The sequence below is a fragment of the Zea mays genome, chromosome 5, assembly GCF_902167145.1.
Source record: "Zea mays cultivar B73 chromosome 5, Zm-B73-REFERENCE-NAM-5.0, whole genome shotgun sequence".
In the NCBI taxonomy this organism is placed as follows: domain Eukaryota; kingdom Viridiplantae; phylum Streptophyta; class Magnoliopsida; order Poales; family Poaceae; genus Zea; species Zea mays.
The window spans coordinates 218,936,249-218,959,930 of record NC_050100.1 but is presented as its reverse complement, the minus strand read 5'-3'; the positions used below and the strand labels follow the sequence as shown (position 1 = coordinate 218,959,930).

Sequence of the window (23,682 nt, the reverse complement as noted above, 5' to 3'; positions counted from 1 at the left end):
CCTAAATTCCAAAAGGGGCTCTAACTTGGCTTAGATGTCCTTGCTGGCCATGCAAGTTGGTGGACATGGTATAGGACGTCCAGAGGGTTACATGATGTGTTCATCTTCTTAGACATCTCCAACTTAGGTCTAGAGTCCCAAAGCTGAATATCAAGCCCACAACAATACAGCTCAATACAAATAGCAACAACTTATGATAATTGTTTTGAGACCTTGCTGACTTGGTCTTAAGATCAAACCATATCAATTTGAAAGCTTTTCATCAAATGCTCAAACTCACTTCGGATAAAGTTATAAATAAAGTATTATAGGACCATTGACAAATCAAAAGTTCATATTTGATGAACTTTAGGAGTTGTTTGGTTGGTTGATTTTCTTACGTGATCGCTTCCCCATGCCATCCAATCTCGTTACTGCATGTTTGCTTAGGCCATAACGTAATCAGTAGCGGAGGGATTAGATACAGTATAGTGCAGCAGCGATAGTATAGTGCAGCAGCGATACCGCCCTCCCTCGCCGTTATAAGTTAACGGACCTCGTTGCAAGTTTACGGACCTCGTTGCGGTTGGCAAACAAACAAAGTCAAATAATTGTTCTACCGTAATAGATTGCGCCGGCAGCCAATTATATTGCCGTTACCCGACCACCCACTGAGCTAAACACCACCTTATAGTTTAAGATTAATATTGTTCATGTCATATACATTTATTATCATCATCATCATCATCATTTTTTCTAAGTATATTCAGAATAATACTAAAAGATAGCAACCAATTCTTAGTTTTATTATAAATATATACATATAAGAACGAGCTCACTTTAAAACTAACAATTGTATCGTTAGATGGCATGTCCTCATCAAACTCAACAACCAAGTATACCATTAGATTTAGTTAAAAAAACACCGACATTTTGATGGTGCATTTATTTCAATTTGTAGATATTGATGTTTTTCCACAATGGAGATCAAAACTAGAAAATTTACTAAAATGCTATAATTAAGAACGGGGTTAGTATTTGCAACAATCACCACAACTGAATATGGTATCTCCACGTTCTTTTCACAACAAACCATTCAAAATACCCAATTCGTTCCAAATATAGATCCATTGGGTTTTGTAAGTCAAATTTGCAAACTTCAATAAAGTTTATTTATACAAAAATAGACCATCTATAAATTCAGATTAGCTTCTTTAAATCTTCCATGAAATGTTGTGATACCACATGCATTATGACTTGCCAAAATTACAAATGGTTGACTTAACAAAGCTAATGTAACCTAAAATTTGGAAATAAATTTTGCATGTAATAGGCGATCTCTGCAGACATCGAGCAATAGAATTGAAAACATGAACCGCTTCCGAACAAATTACTAAACAGGCCCAACCAAGGTTATAATCTGGACGGCAAGCAGGAAAAAAACCTGTCTCAGATACAATATACCCCACATGTAAATTGAAAAAAAAAAAGCTCAGCTATCATACCTTCTCAACCTAAGAACTTACAGCCCAACTTCAACATTGTTGCTATCTTGATATCTAAAAACCGGTAAAGAGACCACTGTTCCCCTTAAAAAAAGGGGGCTCTCGGAAACCACCGGCGACAAGAGCTAAAACACAGTTTCTCAGCCTGTATGATACCACTTCCCAGTTAGCACCAACAAATAGTTGGCGAAAAGCAGTGACATGACCTTATTTTTGGCACCTTCACCATCCTTACAGAGTACATGTATCAGGCAAACAGCTGCCCAACGTTGCCCGCAAGCACCACTGCATTTTCTTCTGAACCATGATAAAGAACCAAACTAATTTCTTTTCTTATCCAACCAAAACGGATTTATAATTCTTTTTCTCCTGCACAACTAAACTAGCATTTGCAAAGGAAAGAATGTACAGGGCAATTTTATGAAATCTGCACACTAATAAAACTCATATATACAGTTGGCACGCTGTCTTTGGTATAGCACAAGTAGGTCAATTCACCCATATTGCTGATCATTCGCGTTACCTGGGTGGGGGCAGCCTTCTTGTTATGGTGCCACACCATACATTCACACGAATACCTCAGTCTGCACCATTATGCAACTTGGGTCCAAAAAAGATCACGGATTGGCTGTAACCCTTGCGGCAATAGCACTGGCCAGCCCCTGCTTGCCGCTTGTCGTTTTCAGTTGCAAAGAACATGCCTGCACAAGTTTCTCATGACCTTCCTCGAGAGAAATGAACCGACTTGATTTCAACTGATCCTATCCACCAGGCTCCTGCGGATTAAGTGGCTGTGTATTTCGATTCCATAGCTTCTCTTTTGATAAGGAATCCCGAGGAACATAAGCATATCCCTTAGGAAGACGTTGATTCTGTGTAGAAGCTTGATCTAATGTCATAACGAGCTCTTTTTGAAACATTTCTCTCTGTTGCATAATTATCTGCTCCACATATTAGTACAGTGACGGAAGGAAATAAGCATAAAAAAAGGAGTAAAAGGTACAAACCTTCTTATCAGTTGTCTTCTTGTCTTCATCTTCCAGTTTCTCTGCTGCAATAGTTGGCCTCTGTGGAAGTTGCTTACCAGCTCGTGGTCCCCTCTCACTCAACTTGCGTTTGAATGATATCAATGTTCTTGAGCTGTCAGCTGTGTTTCTATCAACATCTCTGTTTTTCAGAGAAAATCTTATGGTCTTCTTCCCAGAAATAGTACTATCTACTGTGACATCATCAGATCTTTGCATGTACGACCTGTTATTAACTGAAGTAGTTGCAGATTCTGAGCTTGCTCCACACGCAAGGTAGGAGAAAATAACAGTGTCCTTTGTTTTGGCAAGTATATCATGATCACACATAACCGTCTCTCTCTGACATAATAAACAACGGAGTGTTAGGTCATGAAGTCAGATAAAAGTATGCGGACAGACATCCTGTTAAAATTCACAAATCATTTTAAAAAAACAGTTCACCTAGTAAGTTCATCTGTACAAATGAGCACAGGAAACAAACGTGGTAACCAACTACCATATCAAAACACCAAAACCTGTCTGGATTTACAATATATAGTTTTAAAATTAAGTAATGTACCAAGTCCAAAACTGATCTAATAAACAGTTGCCTTATTTGGAATCAAAGAACCATTAATGGGATTAGCTGCATACGCAATAAAAGAAGACATTGATGAAAACATGTGGAGCTGCATCGATGGAGCTGATTAAAGGCCCGTTTGGTTAGAGGGACTAATTTTTAGTCCCGTTTAGTCTATATTTTGCCAAACGGAAGGACTAAAATAGGGACTAATTGGCTTTAGTCTCTAGTCCCTCACATGGGTGCTAAAAGGGACTAAAGAGCAACATTTACTCCAATTGCCCTTGCCTAGAAAACTGACGTGAAACAAGAAAAGAGGTATTTTGGTCTTTATGTGTTGCATTTAATGTATTTAAAATCTGTTTAGCCCCTACAACCAAACAGTGTAGGGACTAAATTTTAGTCCCTGAACTAAATCTTTAGTCTCTGGTTTTTAGTCCCTATTTTGCCAAAGGAAAGACTAAACTAGGGACTAATTGGCTTTTGTCTCTAGTCCCTCACATGGGTGCTAAAAGGGACTAAAGGGCAACATTTACCCCAATTGCCCTTGCCTAGAAAACTGGCGTCATACACAGGAAACAAGAAAAGGGTATTTCGGTCTTTATGTGTTGCATTTAATGTATTTAGAATCTATTTAGTCCCTACAACCAAACAGGGTAAGAACTAAAGTTTAGTCATGGACTAAACTTTATTCCTAGGACTAATGAAACCAAACAGGACCTAAGCTCTGTGACAACCAAAGTACCAAACAGGGTAAGGACTAAAGTTTAGTCCTGGACTAAACTTTAGTCCTAGGACTAATGGAACCAAACAGGACCTAAGCTCTGTGACGTTGAGTGTCATGCGCTGAAATTCAAGTTCCAACATGCACTGTCATAAAAAGCAAGGGCTAAGGCCCTATATCTAAAAAAGGATATTGCAATACCGACAAAGACATAAGGTGTCAGCTACTAGATACCGATGCCGAATTGCTGACACGATCTCATGGTGGTGTCATTGAGCTGTCAGTAGCTGGGTTTCTTACACAAACTGGGTAAATTGAGGACAGCGCGAACGAGCTCATGGCTCAGTGGTAGCGCTGGCAATGGCCAGGCTGCCCACCCATTTTCGATTCCTAATCTGGACAAATGGTGGGTGTTGCACCAGAGATTTTCCCAAAGGGGACTCTTGGCGTGGGTGGGTGGGTGCGAGTGTGGTGTGTGTGCTGCAGTATACGCATTCTGGGATTTCTCAGGCAGTCTCAACTGCACTTGAGTGTGCAGTCAAGCGTGGTTGCCCAGTTAAGCCCTGTACGATATGCCAGTGCTCCTGGAGAATTTCAAAAAAAAATGAGGGCAGCATCATTTCTGTGTCCAAGGCCAACAAGTGTCTCAAGTCTCAACCCATGCCCTTAGTCACTAAATCTTGCAAATTAGACTAAGGACCTCTGATTGGTAAAAGGTTGCTAGTTATTCTACCCTCTGGTCTTTTCACCATGTATTGGACATATGAAAGCACCACATATGAAGGTGGCAACAATTCCAGTATTTCCAATTCAAGCATGACCATATCCTCATGTAGCTCAACTTTCGAAGCAAGACATAAATTGTAAAATTGCAAACTAAACATACCTTCACCTTCTCTCTCTTAATTATTCTCTCACACAACAGGCGTAGTTTCTCCAATTCAACCTGCAAAAGGATGATATGTGTACTTAAAGAACTAAAAAAGAAAATGGGGCATCCTTTGTAAAGCAAAACTTCTACTAGTAACAACACCCAGTCATGGTAGGTAGCATGGATGCCCGACAAGTTAGCCAAGTGTATCTGTATGACCGTATGCAAGAATCATGTGAACGGTACAGAAATGTACAAAAATATTGTGCTAGCAGGAGAGATCATAATCCTCGATTTAATCGTCACATGAATACATAATTATGTGATATGTTTGATACTGTGATTATATTTGTGCGTTGTATTTTGCACCAAACATATAAGGATGGCAAAAAAAAATGGATGTGGATCCCCGCATTGATCAAACGGCGTTAGGGATCAAGTCCATGTAATTGCATACATATTCAATTACATGTCGTTCCTTGTTCCATTACAACTGTTCCCTAACTTCGTTCCTAAATCGCTGGGAACATGTTCCTGTTATCAAAGGAACAAAGATTACCAGTATCCCCCCCCCCCCTTGTTCCATGTTTCTTTAACAGATTTTTCCCGTTCCTTGTGCCCGTCCCTCATTCCCAATGATCCGGGAACGTTGTGATTAAGATCAAGGCTGCATGGGATGAAACGTGGCCAGAGGGACCCAAAATCATCTCAGGGCAGAGCCAGGCCCAATGTTCTGGATCCATGGTGCTCTAAAATTATGTGTTTCCGTATATTACTGGCACATGAAGGATATGGCCCAACATCTTCTAGCCCTTATTCCGAACGCCAAAAAGCTAGCACCCACCAGGACACCAGGCAGTCACCACTTCGTCGTCTCTTCAGCACCACCCTCGCCTTCACATCCTGCCGCAGTCCATCCCCTCAGACTCCAGCATATCTGTCCATGTCCACACCTTGGGGCTGTCCTATTGGCGACCTCATCTCCACCCCTATGGACTCCAAGCAGCCATTGCTCCACAGGATGCAAAACGCGTTCTGTGGGTCCATACGTGCTGAGACACAGGATCTTTTCCATAGAGCCAAGTCCATCTGTTGATTTTTTTTTTGTTCTTTCCATTCTTGCTGCACTGTGGTGTAAATTAAAGATTTCCTTGCTTATTGTTCCGATTCTTGCCAAATGGTGTAAATTGCAGAGCTGTAGTGTTATTGGCTTGAAGTGATTGTTGTTCTATTGGCTGACAAAAAATAATGTGTTTGATGTTCAAGTTTGTTTGTAATATATGTTCTTGCTACACGTATTTTCTGTTCTCACTATTCCCGATCCTTGCACTGCTATTGCTACTCATTTGAAGCTCTGTGGGGGCTCCGATGGGGATCAAGGATCTGTCACAAATGGGAACAGGGTGAGTTTTTGCCCTGTTATACATTTTGGGGCCATGGCGGGGCTGCAAGTTCGAGGATTGTGGCAGAGCTGTGGCTTCGCCCGTCCCCACCCCATTGCCACCCCTATTACCACAGGGTGAAACACTATTAAGTTATGATGGCAAGAAAGCAACGCTCTCGAGACACAAACCAGAAACCACTCTGCAAAAAACAAGCCAGACAATGCATACAAACTTACAATGTTAATTCTTGCCAATATGTAAAGTTCAGCCAACTTATGACAAGTATAAACATACACAAAAAAACATCTACGGATAAAGATCTGGTATACCATAACCTATGAAATCCTATGCAAGCCATACAAATGCCAAGCCTTACGTAAGTTGAGCTTCTCAAAACCATGGGACGGAGTCAGGAGGATAGTCTAAAAGGATACTATGTGCAGCTTCACTCGGTATTCAATAACATCCAAATAAACATGTACTGCATGGAACATGAGTACGGGAAGTCAGGAATGCACAAGGTTGGTTGCATAAGAAAAACAATTCCTAAATATATTGTTTCCTCTATGAATAATGACTGATGAGTTCTGCCCCATGAAGTGCTGTGGCAGCATAATGTATTCCCAAAACTGTAAATAGCTAACTCGAATGATACAAGCAAACCACAGAGTTTTCACAAGGTAGCTAAAGATAATTTGTTGGTTTCAGACTGATCTCTTCATAAGTGGCAGTGAGTAATGAGCTCTTGCATCTGATACTTCAAGACAAAAAAAAACATTACAAGTCATTGTTTGGAGCAAAAGCTAAGCTGTATAAATAGTTAAAGAGTACAACTGGTCATAATTGTTTAGTGATTAAATAAAATAAAACAACAGCTAAATGTAGTTGTTCAAACGCTTGGAATTTTTGAAACATTCTATAGAAGCATTTGCATTAAATTTCTAGTAACTGTGCAAATATTCTATGCTACCAAACACATGAAAACAATATAAGGTAAATGCGACATACTAACCCTCATTCGTTTCATGCTCCTGAGCTCCTCAGGTCCATATTGCTGTGCATCAGCCTGCACAGAATTCCAGAAAGATGTTAAGAGACAGAAGTAATAGCAAAACAAGCATAATACAGATCTGAGCGACCTATTACTTCAAAATAGCTTAGTACCCCTTACCTCTTTCTGTTCTACGCTGTGTTTGTCACAGTATGCTTTGTGCTGTGATGTAGTACCAAACCCTTTCGTGTTCATGTATAAACCAGAACTTCTAGCGCAAGTAGGATGGAAAGTAATGTTGCAATCCCCACTACTACACTGCATATTGGAAGAGACAAATTTAGCAAGATTTTCAGTGGTCTTTCCAAGTCTAGGTTAGATAAGAAGACATATGGAGAATAATGTACCCTTAAGCACATGCCAACATTGCAGAGGCAGAGACAACAAGTGTCTTTTCCCTCTACAAGGTTTTCCTGGTAGAAACATTGAACAGCCAAAAATGAGATGGTACAAATGAAATGTCACAGCAACAGAATAAGGTACTGTCATCAAATTAGCAGCAAAAACAATTGCCAAGGATCTATTACTTCTGATAAACTAAAACTAAAAGAAAGCCACAATAGCAAACAGGGTTACATACCATTCCTTCTACAGGGCTATCTTGTCCCCTTACATACTTGGTATCCAACAACCACTGCGAAATATTTAAACATTATAGGACCTAACAAGAAAGCCATTAAAAGAATATTATTATTTATAATTACCTCAGCACAGAAAGCATGAACCCACTTCCCATCTACAGTCTTTCTAAAAGCACCTGATGTGCCATGGCACATGCCACACTGTGCAAAGGGTAACTTGCCATTACAATGTGATTTATCACTAACGGTTGTACTTGTAGCTTCTGATGAAATGTCTTCATCTTCACAAAGTTCGCAGTTCCAGGGCCCAATAGAATTTTCCAGATTTCTGTAGCAATCTATGTGCACAGCAGCCTGTTAAAAAAGAAGTTAAGAACACAATATAGCATAAGACATGAAAACTTCAACAAATCCAAATCACCTTGCATCTGGAGCAGACAAATATTCGGTTCAACAGAGTTTCAGTTCGCATGCATACATCACAGTATAGCCCATTTTCTTTTGAAGAAATTGGCATATGAAAACTTCCAAATTTGTTATCTGATGATACTTTGTTGTTGGATGACTTTGATGAATCATTAATCCGTGGCAATGAAAAAGTCCGTTGACCAACCCTTGAAGATCCAGCAACAAGTTTTGGAGAACTCTACACACAAGAAAAGGTAAGATTCCTAACATCTACATGTACTAATTTCACAACTGGCCAATCAAAACACAAACAAACCTCTGGTGCATTCTCCTTTGCATCTTTTCTCACAGTTGAGTTCCGTGAGGAGGATGCAATAGCAGCTGCAGCTGCAGCTAGTACAGCTTGGGCTTCCTTATGTCTCTTTTCTTTTCTCCCACGTTTTTTAGCTTCTCTAACATCACGAAGAAACTGATTCACAAAGATAAGATCCCATTTTCTTTTACTGAAAGCATCCAGCTCGCGACAAAGATTTTGGACAACCTTTGCTATCAATTTTTCTGCATGAAATAAGCGATTTAAAGAAATTAATGAGACTACAACTGCACTCATGGGAGAGTTTCATGGATTGTGTTTAAGTTGCTGAAGAATCAAACCACTTAATTTGTGGGACGGTTTCATGGACATCATTACATGAGAGAAGCTTGGAACAATAGCAATGGAGAAGGCAAAGAGGTTTTAGCATTCTTTACTCAAATTTTGAAGTACATGAGAAAAATTACTCTTTACCATATCTGTGCTTCAGAACAACAGCATTGTCAAGCAGCCTAGATTGTAAGTACACCATCTCTCCTTCAACTTCATCATCAGGTGAATGCTCAAGAATTTTTGAAGACCTTGCTTTCAAAACTTGATCTGTCACGGTTGTATCTGCTGTACTCTCTACTTCTACCAAGGAATCAGTTGGTATTTTCTCATGTGAAGGATATGATGACTCTTGTACTAATGTTGAACAGAAGAAGAAAAAAAGTACATTAGTTAAAACTTGACATGCAAAAATCTATGTGGAACATTAAGGTGCAAAAACCGAAACTTGCTAACAAGTAATCAGCTTAGAGAAACTAATAAGTACTTACTATAGTGATTCAGAGTTTCCTTATTCTGATTGAAAGTAATGTCCCAATGATGAGATACCTTTTTCTTAATGAATGGGTGAATATAAGAATGTGAATCATCAAAGCTGCATACAGCAAGAGAGGGGTGAACAACTGTTTCCAACAACAGCTTATTGGTTCAAGTACTAAAGAAGTAGATCAGTGAAAACAGCAGAAAAACAAATTTAATCAAGTACACATGTGCATATGTGCAACTTACTTGAAAAAAGGTTGTCCATGAGAGCAATTTGAAGTGTTGAAGCTATTTTCAACTGAACCTACCCCATCTACACCATTATCACCCTGAACAAAACAATGGCCATGTGAAGGTACTCCTTTCTCTAAGCATGGACCCAGTTCGACCTCAGTTAAGTCATTATTTTTTCTTCCAAGTAATGCACCTGCTCATAACATAGACCCACATAACTGTAAATAACTAGAAGAAAGCAAATAAAGAATACCACGTAAATGCAAATCGAAACGATGCAAATGACTGCTATTTCACTGTTGGGACGAAGGCCGAACTAGACCTTGATCACCACCCAACTCGGTTGTGGCTAACCCCATACTAATCTTGTCTGCAAATGTAGGGCCCTAACATTACACGAACAAAACACGAAGGAGACTTCGCCGGACGCGCACACAGCGTGTGGACAGAGCACAGTCCTCTCCCACAACATGGAGGCTCCGCTGGCCTCAGTCAGAGTCAGAAGATGTCGAGGACCCGGTCCACAACGGGGGCTTCATGCCCTTGATGTCAAAGGCCTCAAGGAGTCCCAGCGCCTACGGCGGTTTCTTCCTCCAGGCACAGGCCACGAAGACCGAGGCAGACGTCCTAGATGTAGCACGAGGGGTCTCCGCCTGCCTAGGTGCGAAGTCAAAAGGCAGATCGAGGGAATGACCACAAAGGCCTCGACACGATGACCCTCGGGGACTTAGATCCGGAGGACCGAGCATGACTGACAAAGACCAAGTGGGCCTCCCAGCATGCGAAGCAAACCCACCTGTCAACCTCAGTTGCGGGTACAATGTTGGTTGGGTGTAATTAGGCCTAGGTCATCACTATATTGTAATTACCCCGTTGTACATTATATCCTGAGAATGTAGTAGGCAATCAAGGGTATGAACGTACTTTAGGCCCTAGCCCCTTGGTTATCCTATAAATACCCCCGTCTGTCACCCGGATGGAACACGCTTGACACGACATTGATACCCCCAACTCCATGTTATGTTGGGCATTGTTGCTCTAACTTCTCCCGAGTGTTTAGGCCCACGTGTCACACCCCAACATTCACAAGACCATAAGATTATATCAATGTGATCCAAGTTCATGAAAGAGGTGAAGAATATTTCCTATTGATCTACCACAAACTCAAATTGTTGCGTTTATTATGGCTTGTGCCCGCTCAACAGCACATTGATAGGCAGAAGCAATAGTAGCATGGCGCAGCTATCTTTTGAACGTTGACATCAGAACTCACTCCAATGGACATTTAGCCAATAGAAGCAAACCCATATCGATAGCTTTGATCAATAATGCTTCATTTCACAAATTGTTTGTGTACTTGATCATTTGAGGGCTTCAACCCACAAAGAAAAATGAAAACATGAATACTATAAGGGCAATGAAACATTGGCATTACTCCTACAATATCAGAGTATCTTAATATTCAAAACGCAGCAGTCGGGAGGAAGTAGACAGTCTGCTGAAGCAGAATGATCAAAATTCAAAATCAACAGTTAAGTGGATTGGTCAACCAAAAAAGAAAAAAACAAGTAAGCACCATGAGCAAATGTAATGTCTACAGTTTCACCTATTTTCAGTTCAGTATTTAATTCTGCATTGCATCCTTTTCCAGGACACAAGAATTAATTAATGCAGTTTAATCGCATCAATCTTGAGCCTTATAACAGATAGCCATAGATGTGACGAAAGGGCCTCTAGCGTAATGGTTAAGGCTTTCGAGTAGCACCTCCAGGTCCCAGGTTCGATCCCCCTCGGGGACGAATTTTGGGCTTGGTTAAAAAATTCCCTCGTTGTGCCCCGCCCGCTCTCTGGTTACGTCCTGTGCGCCACCCTCCGGTTGGGCCGTTGCAGAGTGGACGGTGACGGCCCGCTAGTGATGGGGAGCCAGGGTTCAGGGATTTTCTCGGCCGGGACCATGTTTCGGTCTCTTCTTAATATAATACCTAGAGGGCGGTCTATCCCTCCCCGGCCGAGTTTTTAAGACATCAACAATACATTTAAGCAAAAAAAACAGCACGGCCAGACAGAAGTTAAAACCTAGATTGTCTAGGCAACCTTTTACACCTGTCACAATTAATGAATCATGACCCTTCAAAAGTTGTAGTTCCAGTTAACATGTGAGATAATAATAAAATCTTCATTGGTTGATCACGGTTTCTCTTTTGAATGGCACGTCTAAGTTAGTTTTCTTTATAGTGGCAGTGCAGAAATTCATCTGTTTTATTTGCTTTTCCAGATAAACTAACCCGGAGCTTAGAGAAAGCAGGATGGACCAAAAGAAACTAGATATTATTTTTAAAAATCAAGTACTTAAAAAGTCAGAAAAGTTCACGAAAGATTTTACCTTGCTTTTCATTTGGTATCTGTGTGGAGGTACCAGATTCTTTGTTTCCAGAGGTGTCGTTCAGTATCTGTCACAAGGATGGGAATCAAATTACATCCATGACAAAAGATTACTTCACTAGTACCATTAAACAATGACAAGACAGCACACATCAGGCAAGATAAATTGGAGTGCAACAAGTTCAAAAAATTGGGAGACGGTTGATAGTGGTGAACATCACTTAATGACATCAGTTCATTATATAGTTAGCCCAACTACTTGCCACGGAAAGAAATAAGACAAATTTTAAAGAGACTGGTCAGGTGAGTAGGCATGTTTAGGGGGCGGGGGTGAAGGAGCCTTCCATCACAGGCAGCTGATGGTTCCATTACACAAGGTATGTTTTCCTTAATCCCTTCATTATATATTACCAAAAAAGAATGGCAAGCCTAGTGCAGTGGTGAGAGCTGTCTCACTGAGTCACCGGGCCACAAGTTCAATGCAGCCTCCCCACATTTGCGGGGGAAGGCTTACCTCACTTTATCCCTTCCCTAGACCCCACTCATGTGGGAGCCTCCAGCACTAGGTCTACCCTTATATTATCAAAAAAACATTAAAAAAACTCGACCTGCTGCGGGGGGTAAGGCAGCCCCCGGGCATTGTATTTAGAAGAAGACCTTCTCACACAGGTCGAGAAAACCCCCGAACCCCTGCCCCACCCATACACAGCGGCATCGAAGCCCATGTGAGAACGACCACGACCGGGGCTGAGCCTTAGACCTGTGCTTTGGCGTGGGACAGACGAGGGGATTTTTTTAACCACAGCCTGAAATTCGCTCCCACAGGGAGTCGAACCCAGGACCTGAGGAGTGCTACTCAGACCACCTAACCAACTCAGCTAGAGGAAGGTACCTGACTAGTAGAATTTAAAGTAAAAAATCATGAAGGGCAACAAAAAAATTATATCAGCCCTCTTGAAGATCTCTATCGGAGAAGTCTAACTAAAAAATTATACCAAAAAATATACCAACCATGCATTGAAATTTCATGCTCAAAGCCAGCAAGGGACAAGAAAACAGGCTTGAAATAATGCTCTGAAAGTCAGAAGTCATATTTCTTACCAATATTCCATGTTCGTCCTTTAAAACATCCTTGCTGCTGCTTGGAGAAAACCCCTGAGTAGATTCGTTTGCAAATTCTTTAGCAGCACACTCGGGATTAGAATCTTCTTTAACCATGTTCTTTTCTCCATTTTGCACAATAGTCACACCTGTTGCGCATGTTGCATTATTTTCTTTCAGTATCTTGCTGTTGCTTTTAGATCTTGTTCGTGCAGGTTCAGTTACAGCGAAATCCGGCACATCAACAAGTACACCCTTGTCATCATCTAGGACCAATGCATTTTTCACATCAACAGTATCTGTGGTGTCCAATCCATCTGATTTGTTATCTTGCACCACCCCTGAGCTCCCTTTACAAACATTTCCTTGAGCGCCATGCATATGCACAGAATTTTGGAGCCACTTGATAATTTTCAGCGTCAAACCATGGGAAAACGTGGTAGTTTCACCCTGGCAATAAAGAAATAGCAAAATATTTGTAAATGAAGTTGACATAGCAAATATACATAAGGTACATGCATGACATACCACAAGAGCAGCTTCCAAGGATTCCGAAGAAATACCGACTTCAGATGCTACATCACTAACACTAACTTTTCCACTGTCAATTAGCTGCCAAACCAGTGCAGATATTAATGTTTTTGCTTCGCCATGGTTAGAAAGGTAATTCATTCTCTATCCAAATATTGTTGGGTAACAGTTACCTTTCTAAGCACTACAGCAATATCACCAGAACTTCTGATATGATCACCACTAACAGAGGGATGACCAGTACCTGTTTCCCATATTCGAATAGGTTGAGAATTTGCATTTCTAACTGTGTTAGCTAAAGCATCTTGCTCTATTGTCTTGACTCTGATCAGGTTACCAGAACTAGAGGCACTGGTTCCACAACTGATGAATTTGTCCTTGTTTTTGCGTGTGAACCTAATTACTGGAATTTTCCCAGAATTGAGGGTGGTATTGTATGGGCCAGATTTTCTAGGATTCTGTTCAGATGCAAGGTTACTGGTATCTACAGAACTGGCGTATTCAACTGCAGAATGCTTTGAGCAAAATGCTCTCAACTCAACCTACAAAAGGAAAGGAAAGCAACAAGAGAAGTGAGCCATATTGACCTCGGTAAGGCTAATGGCAACCATAAGAATAGAAGGCCTAACATTAGGGTGCCTGGATTTCCCCCATATCTCCATTTGATGCTTTGACTCTCTTGCACATATAGGGTGAAAGGGCGTCCGACACGTCCCTGAAAACCACAAAAAACTTAGTAAAAAGTATTGAAGTTAAAAGACAGTATTCCTATGAGTTAGATATTAGTTAAACTAAGGTCACAATAATTTCTAGAAGAACACAAGTTGAGGGATAGGGCTAGAAACGAGCCAAGCCGAGCTCGGCTCGGTGCGGCTTGATGACTGAACAGGCTCAGCTCGGCTCGTCCGCTTGGCGAGCTGGAGGAGGAGGCTCGGCTCGGCTCGACATTGGCTCGCGAGCCATTTTCTGATACTTATTATTACAATTTATAATTTAAATTACTCATAATGTTCAATGATGGTTCCATATTTCAAATGTATATAATGTTGAGCTCCTAGCGGCTCGCGAGCCTCGAGCTTATTTTCCAGCCCTACTGAGGGAGATCAAAGGAGTTTGAAACTGAACATGCTTCCATCCTAAGAACTATGATTAATTGAGATAGAACATATGACTATCCCATCTTAATTTGCTCTTCAGAAAATTGGCTTGTAGCCAGATATCCAATAAAGACCATTTCTCAAGTTAAAAGGAACTCAGAGTACCAAAAATTGTGATATCAAGCTGGAAACCATTGTTGAAGATACATCCACCAGGATGACATTTTTAACGGGTCAGGTTATAATCATTTGCAGAAAGCATTCATTTATTTAAAGGCTCCCTAAAACAAATGAAGAGCACTGTGAGAAGAATAGAAGATGCAACTACAAATAATTAAGTTGGCCAGTAAATATCAACGATGAACTAGTTTTCTGATGACAAATGCAGGAAGCATATGCTCAGAGAGCACTAGATAGTATTTAGCTGGCATATAAATATATGTAATATCATAACCCCGCTGCTCTCTTTTTTTCACAACGGGCTACATCAGATTCTATTACTTAAAACCAATGATTACGAAGTTTTTTAGGAAATGGCGCAGCCAGCCTCCCTACAGGCCTACCCAATTGATAACAGGGACACAAACAAAATAAATAACATTTTTCTCATCAGAGATCAGAAAGCAGCTATATAACATAGGACTAAAGCATAAGCAATTTTTCATGTCATATGTTCAAGATAGTAATGAAGTAACAAGGAACAAATAAACTACCACAAAGCCAACAAGTTCGATCAACACAAAAGCAACTTAACACCAGATTCTACCACATATATTTTAAAATAAATATACATACACACATAAATTACACAATATTTTAAAAATTCAGATTAAAACTTGATTCAGATTTGTATGGAACCGTGGGCTACATACATGATATCAAGTATTGCGTTATTCTTGGCAACACATCTATTTTTTAAGCTGGCATATTAAATTGATGCATGCAAAAGTGTGCGGGTACTCAAAAAGCAAGATACAAAGGTTAAAAACTTGCTTGCTTGAAAAAAACCATATCACAGATTCTCCACAAATATTGCACAATAAATCAAACTCATTCTATTGCTTCAAAAAAATGTGAATTGGTGTTTGCCGGTTTTTCCTTCTAAAACAAAAGTCAATACAATTCTATCAGTTACGTAGAATTAAAAATTATGAAAGATTCCTTCAGTATGTCCCGTCACCATATTACAAAGTGAAAAAGAAATCAAATAATTATCTCACACACCACATGCCCCTTGACCCTTGTACAATATAAAAAGAACAATTTTCGAGGTGGTCCCTTCAGAAGACAATGTCCCTTGTGGAAATAGTAGAGTGATTATAGAGCAAACCTATTTTAGAAAGCATTTTGTGCTCTGAGCTGCTATCAATATAACAAACATAGTTTTGAAATTTTGCCCTTTACAAACTGAAAACCATAATGGATTGGTAGGTCAAATTTGAAGTCATGATTGAAGAAAGACAGTTGATAAACACAAGAAAAAAGTCTAATACTACTGTAGAAATTGTACATTTCCTAAAGAGCAGTAAAATGCACTTTCCTAAATCATGGTATCATATAAACTGAAACATAAGAATATATATGTCAGTTTTTGACAGTTCTTTTTAACAGAAGCTGGAAACATGGTGTGAACAATACATACCATGACTACATCGGACACATGCACCATGCTTAATCTTGCAGATACTGCACGTCAACTTCATCCGATTCTCTTGGACATTTTCAAGGCTAAGTACAGGTTCCATTGACTCCATGTCCTCAACAAAAACCTCTGGTGCCCAGAGACTACAGTACAAGTGCACAAATTTTTGGTGGCCAATACCCTCATTTCGAGTAGACTCCACTTTAACAGGTTTAAGAGCTCCTTTCTCCTTTGGGCATAAAGCACAAGGCATCGACTGGGTGTTACCAGCATCTTCCTTCAATGACCACCCTGTAGACTCTAGATATGTACACCAAGCACACAACCATTGCCCATCAGGCACAGCATGCAAACCATAACACTTCTGGTGCACTGACACCTTGCAGTTGCTGCAGTTAACTATCCTATTGGACTCCATGGAACTTTCTCCAAGACAACAAACATCACAGCTTGCAGATGCCTCAGCCCCTACGCGTGGAAGCAGAACAAGCTGCTCTAACCCAGCATCGACACCCAGAAGCTTTCTCTTCTTGTTGGGTCGCTCTGAAGTGAGAACAAACCGGCCTGTTGCTCCTAGCAGCCAATTAAGTGAAGTTCCTTCCTCATTGACAAATTGTCCTAAAACAATGCCACTACTGCTCCCAGCTTGATCCACTCCAGATGATCTCCCTCCCAACTGAATAGAAACTTCGTGTATGCCCTGTACCCCTCTGTGCCTATTAAGCTCTTTGTCGCTGACCATCTGTTGCACAACCACATCATGTATGTCATGTTCAATGCTTTGATCATTCCTCTCTTTCTGACTAGCCAGATGCACACTTTGCACGCCGCGCTCCCGATTAGTGACCACTTCTTCACCACCAACACCCAAATACAAGGTTGTTTCAGCCACAGCCACGTCATATGTCTCAGCTTGGGTTGTTGACTCATTGCCACTGCCCAGAAATGGTACTAGCATACATGAGTCAACCTTGCTGTAGCCAAATGGGAGCTTTGGTCTTAACATTTCGACGTCAGCCAGTGTTACGGGACGGAAATACGCCTCAAACTGGTCCCACAAGCCAACCTTCGCAGGGGTGACTACAGGTGACTGTGGTGGAGGCTCCGGAGCAGCATCATCAGGAGGGGGAGGCAGAATCTTCTTGTGCTTCTTCCGGGCGTCCCCTGGCCCTGCCCAGCTGACGAGCCGCGCGGGCAGCGTGGGAACCCTGGGCGCCGCCTCATCGCCCTCGAACGGCGTCCGCAGGGACACAGCCTTGGTGGCTTGCGCATACAGGTCGACACCGAACCCGGGGGCCTCCCCCTCTGGCAAGGCCTCGGCGCGCGCCATTTCCCCGCTCATAACGCCTCCAACTGGGAGGGGCGCATCGCCGCCGGAGCCCTCAGCGGAGGCTGCGTCTCCGGGGGAGGCCTCCGGCGAGGAGGGACGTCGAGGCAAGCGGAGGTAGGGTTAGGGTTTCGTCTCGAGCCCGAGCCTGTGTTTCCCTTCCGAGCGTTCTCTTTCCTGGCGAGTTTTTCCCGGCCCGAGTTTTGCGCGTGGGTCTCGGATCCAGTGGGCGGAGGCCGGAGGGAGGAGAGCGTGCTGCCCTGGTGGTGGGACTGGGACTGGGACCGGGAGGGAGGTCACATCACAGGTCACGGCTTCAGTTTTGTAAAGTTAACTGCACCGTGCAGTCCGTGCTCACTTGCCTTGCCTGGCTGGCTCGGTGCTAAAACGGCAACGTTAACTGCACCATCCGGTTGACGCTTCTCAGTGAAGCAAGAAGCAGGATCTCATTCTCTGTGAGAAACGTTTGTAGTACAACTCTACAAGTGGACCGGGTTCCGGTTGACGTCCCCAGTTCTCTACGAACTGTATTTATCTCTTCTATCTACTAGACGCGTACCTGAGTCCGTCTTGTGGATATCATAGTTGTTAAAATAGTGAAAAGTATGGCGAAAAACGCATGGTAATTCATCTCGTATGGCGTAAAGTAGACTTAACACTAGCCATGTTGTTTCTTTCAGTTGCCTTTGTGGAAGGGTTGGTGGCGTCGGACGTTATTTTATTGATGTTATTTAGACCGAGGCCATGCTCGGACGAGGCGGAGATTTCTCTCGAGGCCATTGTCGGGCCTGTGCCTGGACACGCAATCGTGTAGGGGATGGTCAGCACAATGGCCGGAGTGATCTCCTGCGGGATTCGCGGGGAGTTGGTGGCATGTGCTACTGTTAGGGCAGTTGGCCGAGACCGTGCTCGGGTGAGACAGAGTTTCCTCCTGAGTCGGAAGCCATCTTTGGGCGAGGCGGAGCTCTCCTCCGAGGTAGGGCTGGATAACAAGCCAGCTCGGCTCGACTCGTCCGAGTTCGAGCTGGCTCATTAAGCTAACGAGTCACATTGGGCCTGTTTGTTTCGGCTTTTGGCAGCTTCTGGCTACCAAAAGCTGATGCGGACTGCCAAACGCTCAGCTTTTCAGCCAGCTTCTATAAAATTCGTTGGAGCAAAAACTATCCAAAATCAACATAAACACATAATCGGTTGAGTCGTTGTAATAGTAGGAATCCGTCACTTTCTAGATCCTGAGCCCTATGAACAACTTTATCTTCCTCCACACGTAATCGTAATGATACTTAGATTCTCCCCACAGCCAGATTCTCCCCACAGCCAGATTTTCAGAAAAGCTGGTCAGAAAAAAGCTGAACCAAACAGGCCCATTGGCTTGGCTCGTTAAGCTAACGAGACATAGAGTCAGCTCGGCTCGACTCGTTTAGCTCGTGTGTAAGAGCAGAAAAATATGTACATAATAATTATTTTTAGTTAATTTCAAACCAATTTAACAATAGAAAATAGTAATTATACTCATAGTTTGACAAACCATGTTAATGTAACACCAAATTAGCATAATTCATCACTCATCAATTCACAATTTACATACATGTTCATCAGTTTTAACCCACAATTATATTTGCACAGACCAATTTAACACATAAACATAGTACATTAATCATTAGTTTAACTCATAGACCATAGACATCTCACATACATGTAACATGTGAAAGGGAAATGTGCCCTTGGGCCATTTCTAAGTATTTTGGTGATTAAGTGCCAACACAAGTGCTTTTGTGTTAATATATGCAAAGTGGTGGACAAAGTGCAAATCATGTCAAAAGGTATGTTTCTAGACTTAGTACACTATTTAATGGACTAATGTGTTGTGTCTAAGTGCTGGAAACAGGAAAAATCCAATTGGAAATGTCTTGGCTCGAGCAGCCAAGAATCTGCTCAGTCTGGGAGCACCGGACTGTCCGGTGGTGCACCGGACAGTGTCCGGTGCGCCAGACTGGATCGAGCGAAGTGGCCGCTCTCGGGAATTCACCGGCGACGTACGGCTATAATTCACCGGACTGTCCGGTGTGCACCGGACTGTCCGGTGAGCCAACGGTCGGCCGGGCCAACGGTCGGCCGCGCGATCTGCGCGGGACACGTGGCCAAGCCAACGGCTAGAAGGGGGCACCGGACTGTCCGGTGTGCACCGGACATGTCCGGTGCGCCAACGGCTCTCTGGCTGCCAACGGTCGACTTCGCTGGAAAAGGAAAGAAATCGGGCACCGGACACTGTCCGGTGTGCACCGGACTGTCCGGTGCGCCAGACGACAGAAGGCAAGAATTGCCTTCCCAGATTGCTCTCAACGGCTCCTAGCTGGCTTGGGGCTATAAAAGGGACCCCTAGGCGCATGGAGGAGAGAACTAAGCTTCCTTTGAGCACTATTGATCACTCACACATCATTCTTGCGCACTTGTTCGCCATTCTAGTGATTTGAGCCCCGTTCTAGTGTGCTAGTCTTTTGAGCTCAAGTCTGGGTCTTGTGTGTGCGTATTTGTTGTGATCTTTGTGTCTTGTGTGAGTTGCTCATCCCTCCCTTACTCCGTGATTCTTTGTGAACATCAAAAGTGTAAGGGCGAGAGGCTCCAAGTTGTGGAGATTCCTCGCGAACGGGATAAGAAAAGAAAAGCAAAACACCGTGGTATTCAAGTTGATCATTGGATCACTTGAGAGGAGTTGAGTGCAACTCTCGTCCGTTGGGACGCCACAACGTGGAGTAGGCAAGTTTTGTACTTGGCCGAACCACGGGATAAACCACTGTGTCATCTCTGTGTTGAACTCTTTGTGGTTATCATATTGTGCAAGATCTTCTCTCTAGCCACTTGGCGATTATTGTGCTAATACTTAACCAAGTTTTGTGGCTTAAGTTTTAAGTTTTCACAGGATCACCTATTCACCCCCCCCTCTAGGTGCTCTCAATTGGTATCAGAGCCGTTCTCTTCAAGAAAGGGACTAACCGCCCGAAGAGATGGATCCTAAGGGAAAGGGAATCGTGATCAACGACAAGGAGAAGGAGTCCTTCGTCAATGAGCCGAAGGATGACAAGCCTACCGACTCGGGCTCGGGACACAGACGCAAAGATGGAAAGAAGAAGAAGACAAGACGCATCAAAGAGATCGTCTACTACGACGACAGCGACGAGTCCTCTTCTTCCCAAAAGGACAACGACGACAACGACTACAACAAAAGAAAGACGGTTAATTCGAACTTTTCTTTTGACTACTCTCGCATTCCGCAAAGTACAAATGCTCATTTGCTCTCCATTCCACTTGGCAAACCTCCTCATTTTGATGGAGAGGACTACGGATTTTGGAGCCACAAAATGTGTAGTCACCTGTTTTCTCTCCATCCAAGCATTTGGGAGATTGTGGAAAGTGGAATGAAATTTGATAGCTCGGATAGCCCTGTGTTTATTAATGAACAGATTCATAAAAATGCACAAGCTACTACTGTGTTGCTAGCCTCTTTGTGCAGGGACGAGTATCACAAGGTGAGCGGCTTGGACAATGCCAAGCAGATCTGGGACACCCTCAAGATCTCTCATGAGGGGAACAACGTCACCTTGCTCACCAAGATGGAGTTGGTAGAGGGAGAGCTTGGAAGATTCGCAATGATAAGGGGCGAGGAGCCAACCCAAACATACAACCGGCTCAAGACCCTTATCAACAAAATAAGGAGCTACGGAAGCACGCGATGGACGGACCACGACGTCGTCCGCCTAATGCTAAGGTCCTTTACCGTTCTTGATCCTCATTTGGTAAATAATATTCGTGAGAATCCCAGGTACACCAAAATGTCGCCCGAAGAAGTCCTTGGAAAATTTGTAAGCGGGCAAATGATGATCAAGGAGGCGAGGTACGTAGACGACGCGTTGAATGGTCCAATCCATGAGCCTCAACCCATTGCTCTCAAGGCAACAAGGAGCAAGGAGGCGCTACCTAGCAAGGTGGCACAAATTGAGGCGGCCGGACTTAATGATGAAGAGATGGCCCTCATCATCAAAAGATTCAAGATGACGCTAAAGGGTCGCAAGGGACAGCCAAGCAAGACCAAGACCAAGGGAAAGCGCTCATGCTTCAAATGCGGTAAGCTTGGTCATTTTATTGCTAACTGTCCCGACAATGATAGTGATCAGGATCAAGGGAACAAGAGAGAGAAGAAGAAGAACTATAAGAAGGCAAAGGGCGAGGCACATCTTGGAAAGGAGTGGGATTAGGATTGCTCCTCTTCCGACTCCGACAATGAAGGACTCGCCGCCACCGCCTTCAACAAGTCATCCCTCTTCCCCAACGAGCGTCACACATGCCTTATGGCTAAGGAGAATAAAGTAAGTACTCGAAACTCCACTTATGCTTCTTCTAGTGAGAATGAGTCTAGTGATGATGATGACATAGACTATTCATGCTTATTCAAGGGCTTAGATAGATAAGATAAATGAACTGATTGATGTCTTGAATGGTAAGACTATGCTATTAGAAAAGCAAGAGGACCTTTTATATGAAGAACATGATAAGTTTGTAGAAGCACAAAAATCACTTGCTTTAGAGATTAAGAGAAATGAAATGCTTTCTTGTGAGTTGTCTACATGTCATGATTCAATTTCTAGTTTAAAAAGTATAAATGATGATTTAAATGCTAAGCTAGAAAAATCTAGTAAATTAACATCTTGTGTAGAACATGTTGTGATTTGCACTAGGTGTAAAGATTTTGACATTGATGCTTGTAGTGAACACCTAGTTTCAATTTCCAAACTTAATGATGAATTGGCTAGTCTTAATGCCCAACTTAAGACTAGCAAAAGTGAATTTGATAAGTTAAAATTTGCAAGGGATGCCTACACAATTGGAAGACATCCCTCAATTAAGGATGGTCTTGGCTTCAAGAGGGAAGCCAAGAACTTGACAAGCCATAAGGCTCCCATCTCCGCCAAGGAGAAAGGGAAGGCCCCTATGGCTAGTAGTGTGCAAAAGAACCATGCCTTTATTGTCGGGGACCATAATTAGGGGTACCCTCAAGACGCCTAATTCTCAGCTGGTAACCCCCATCAGCATAAAGCTGCAAAGGCCTGATGGGCACGATTAAGTCAGGGATCAGTCCACACGAGTGACTCGATCACGCTTCACCCGAGCCTAGCCTCGGCCGAAGGCAGCCGACCTCGAGAGACTTCCGTCTCGCCCGAGGCCCCCCTTTTTATGGCAGACACATCACCGGCTTGCCCAAGGTCTTGGCTTCGCTCGGAAGCAACCTTGACTAAATCACCACACCGACTGACCAAATTGCAGGGACATTTAACGCAAAGGTGGCCTGACACCTCTATCCTGACACGCGCCCCCGGCAGAGCCGAGGTGACCGCCGTCACTCCACCGCTCCACTGGCCAGTCTGACAGAAGGACAGCGCCACCTGCGCCACTCCGACTGCAGTGCCACTCGACAGAGTGAGTCTGACGGGCAATCAGGCCTTGCCAAGGGCGCCACGGCGAACTCCGCTCCGCCCGACCCCAGGGCTCGGACTCGGGCTAAGACCCGGAAGACGGCGAACTCCGCTCCGCCCGACCCCAGGGCTCGGACTCGGGCTAAGGCCCGGAAGACGGCGAACTCCGCTCCGCCCGACCCCAGGGCTCAGACTCGGGCTAAGACCCGGAAGACGACGAACTCCGCTCCGCTCGACCCCAGGGCTCGGACTCGGGCTAAGACCCGGAAGACGGCGAACTCCGCTCCGCCCGACCCCAGGGCTCGGACTCGGGCTAAGACCCGGAAGACGGCGAACTCCGCTCCGCCCGACCCCAGGGCTCGGACTCGGGCTAAGACCCGGAAGACGACGAACTCCGCTCCGCCCGACCCCAGGGCTCGGACTCCGCCCTGGCCTCGGCCGAACGACCTCCGCCTCGCCCGACCCCTTGGCTCGGGCTCGGCCACGGCAACTGAAGGCAAGACTCAACCTCGGCTTCGGAGGAAACCCCACGTCGCCCTGCCTAGAGCACAGACCGCCACGTCAACGGGAGACGTCATCATCATCCTACCCCGAATCGACTCGGGTCACGGAGAACAAGACCGGCGTCTCGTCCGGCCAGCCCCGCCAGAGGGGCAATGATGGCGCTCCACAAGCTCTATGAC

General features: G+C 43.6%; 1 protein-coding gene across 6 annotated transcripts; it reads right to left on the bottom strand.

Annotated features, from left to right (window-relative positions):
* Window positions 1-1,334: 1,334 nt before the first annotated feature.
* Window positions 1,335-17,926, bottom strand: LOC103627799 (PHD finger family protein). 6 transcript variants are annotated; one of them, XR_004849755.1, is made up of 20 exons: window positions 16,205-17,881; window positions 14,095-14,180; window positions 13,639-14,007; window positions 13,463-13,546; window positions 12,935-13,384; window positions 11,835-11,901; window positions 9,464-9,644; window positions 9,226-9,329; window positions 8,879-9,091; window positions 8,408-8,649; window positions 8,105-8,329; window positions 7,807-8,037; window positions 7,683-7,736; window positions 7,450-7,515; window positions 7,223-7,360; window positions 7,064-7,117; window positions 6,428-6,808; window positions 4,682-4,741; window positions 2,492-2,851; window positions 1,337-2,410 (listed from the first exon to the last, which is right to left on the bottom strand). XR_004849755.1 is itself a non-coding variant. In XM_008648098.3 (19 exons), the coding sequence occupies exons 1-19, from the start codon at window positions 17,544-17,546 to the stop codon at window positions 2,246-2,248; spliced, it is 4,506 nt and encodes a 1,501-aa protein (XP_008646320.1). In that variant the 5' UTR covers window positions 17,547-17,881; the 3' UTR covers window positions 1,335-2,245. The 6 variants fall into 6 exon arrangements, 2 of the variants coding, with proteins under 2 accessions (XP_008646320.1, XP_008646321.1); XR_002262551.3 differs by having other exon boundaries at window positions 1,359-2,425; window positions 6,428-6,532; XR_004849756.1 differs by having other exon boundaries at window positions 1,668-2,410; window positions 6,428-6,532.
* Window positions 17,927-23,682: the final 5,756 nt, after the last annotated feature.

Bases quoted from the DNA above. Each gene is read 5' to 3' on its own strand.
- LOC103627799 (XM_008648098.3), bottom strand. From the start codon at position 17,546: ATGAGCGGGGAAATGGCGCGCGCCGAGGCCTTGCCAGAGGGGGAGGCC. The intron at 8,330-8,407 runs GTTTGTTTGTGT...TCTTGTGTGTAG, and splicing joins CAAAGGAGAATGCACCAGAG to AGTTCTCCAAAACTTGTTGC. The intron at 8,038-8,104 runs GTGATTTGGATT...CTTTTTTAACAG, and splicing joins TTGTCTGCTCCAGATGCAAG to GCTGCTGTGCACATAGATTG.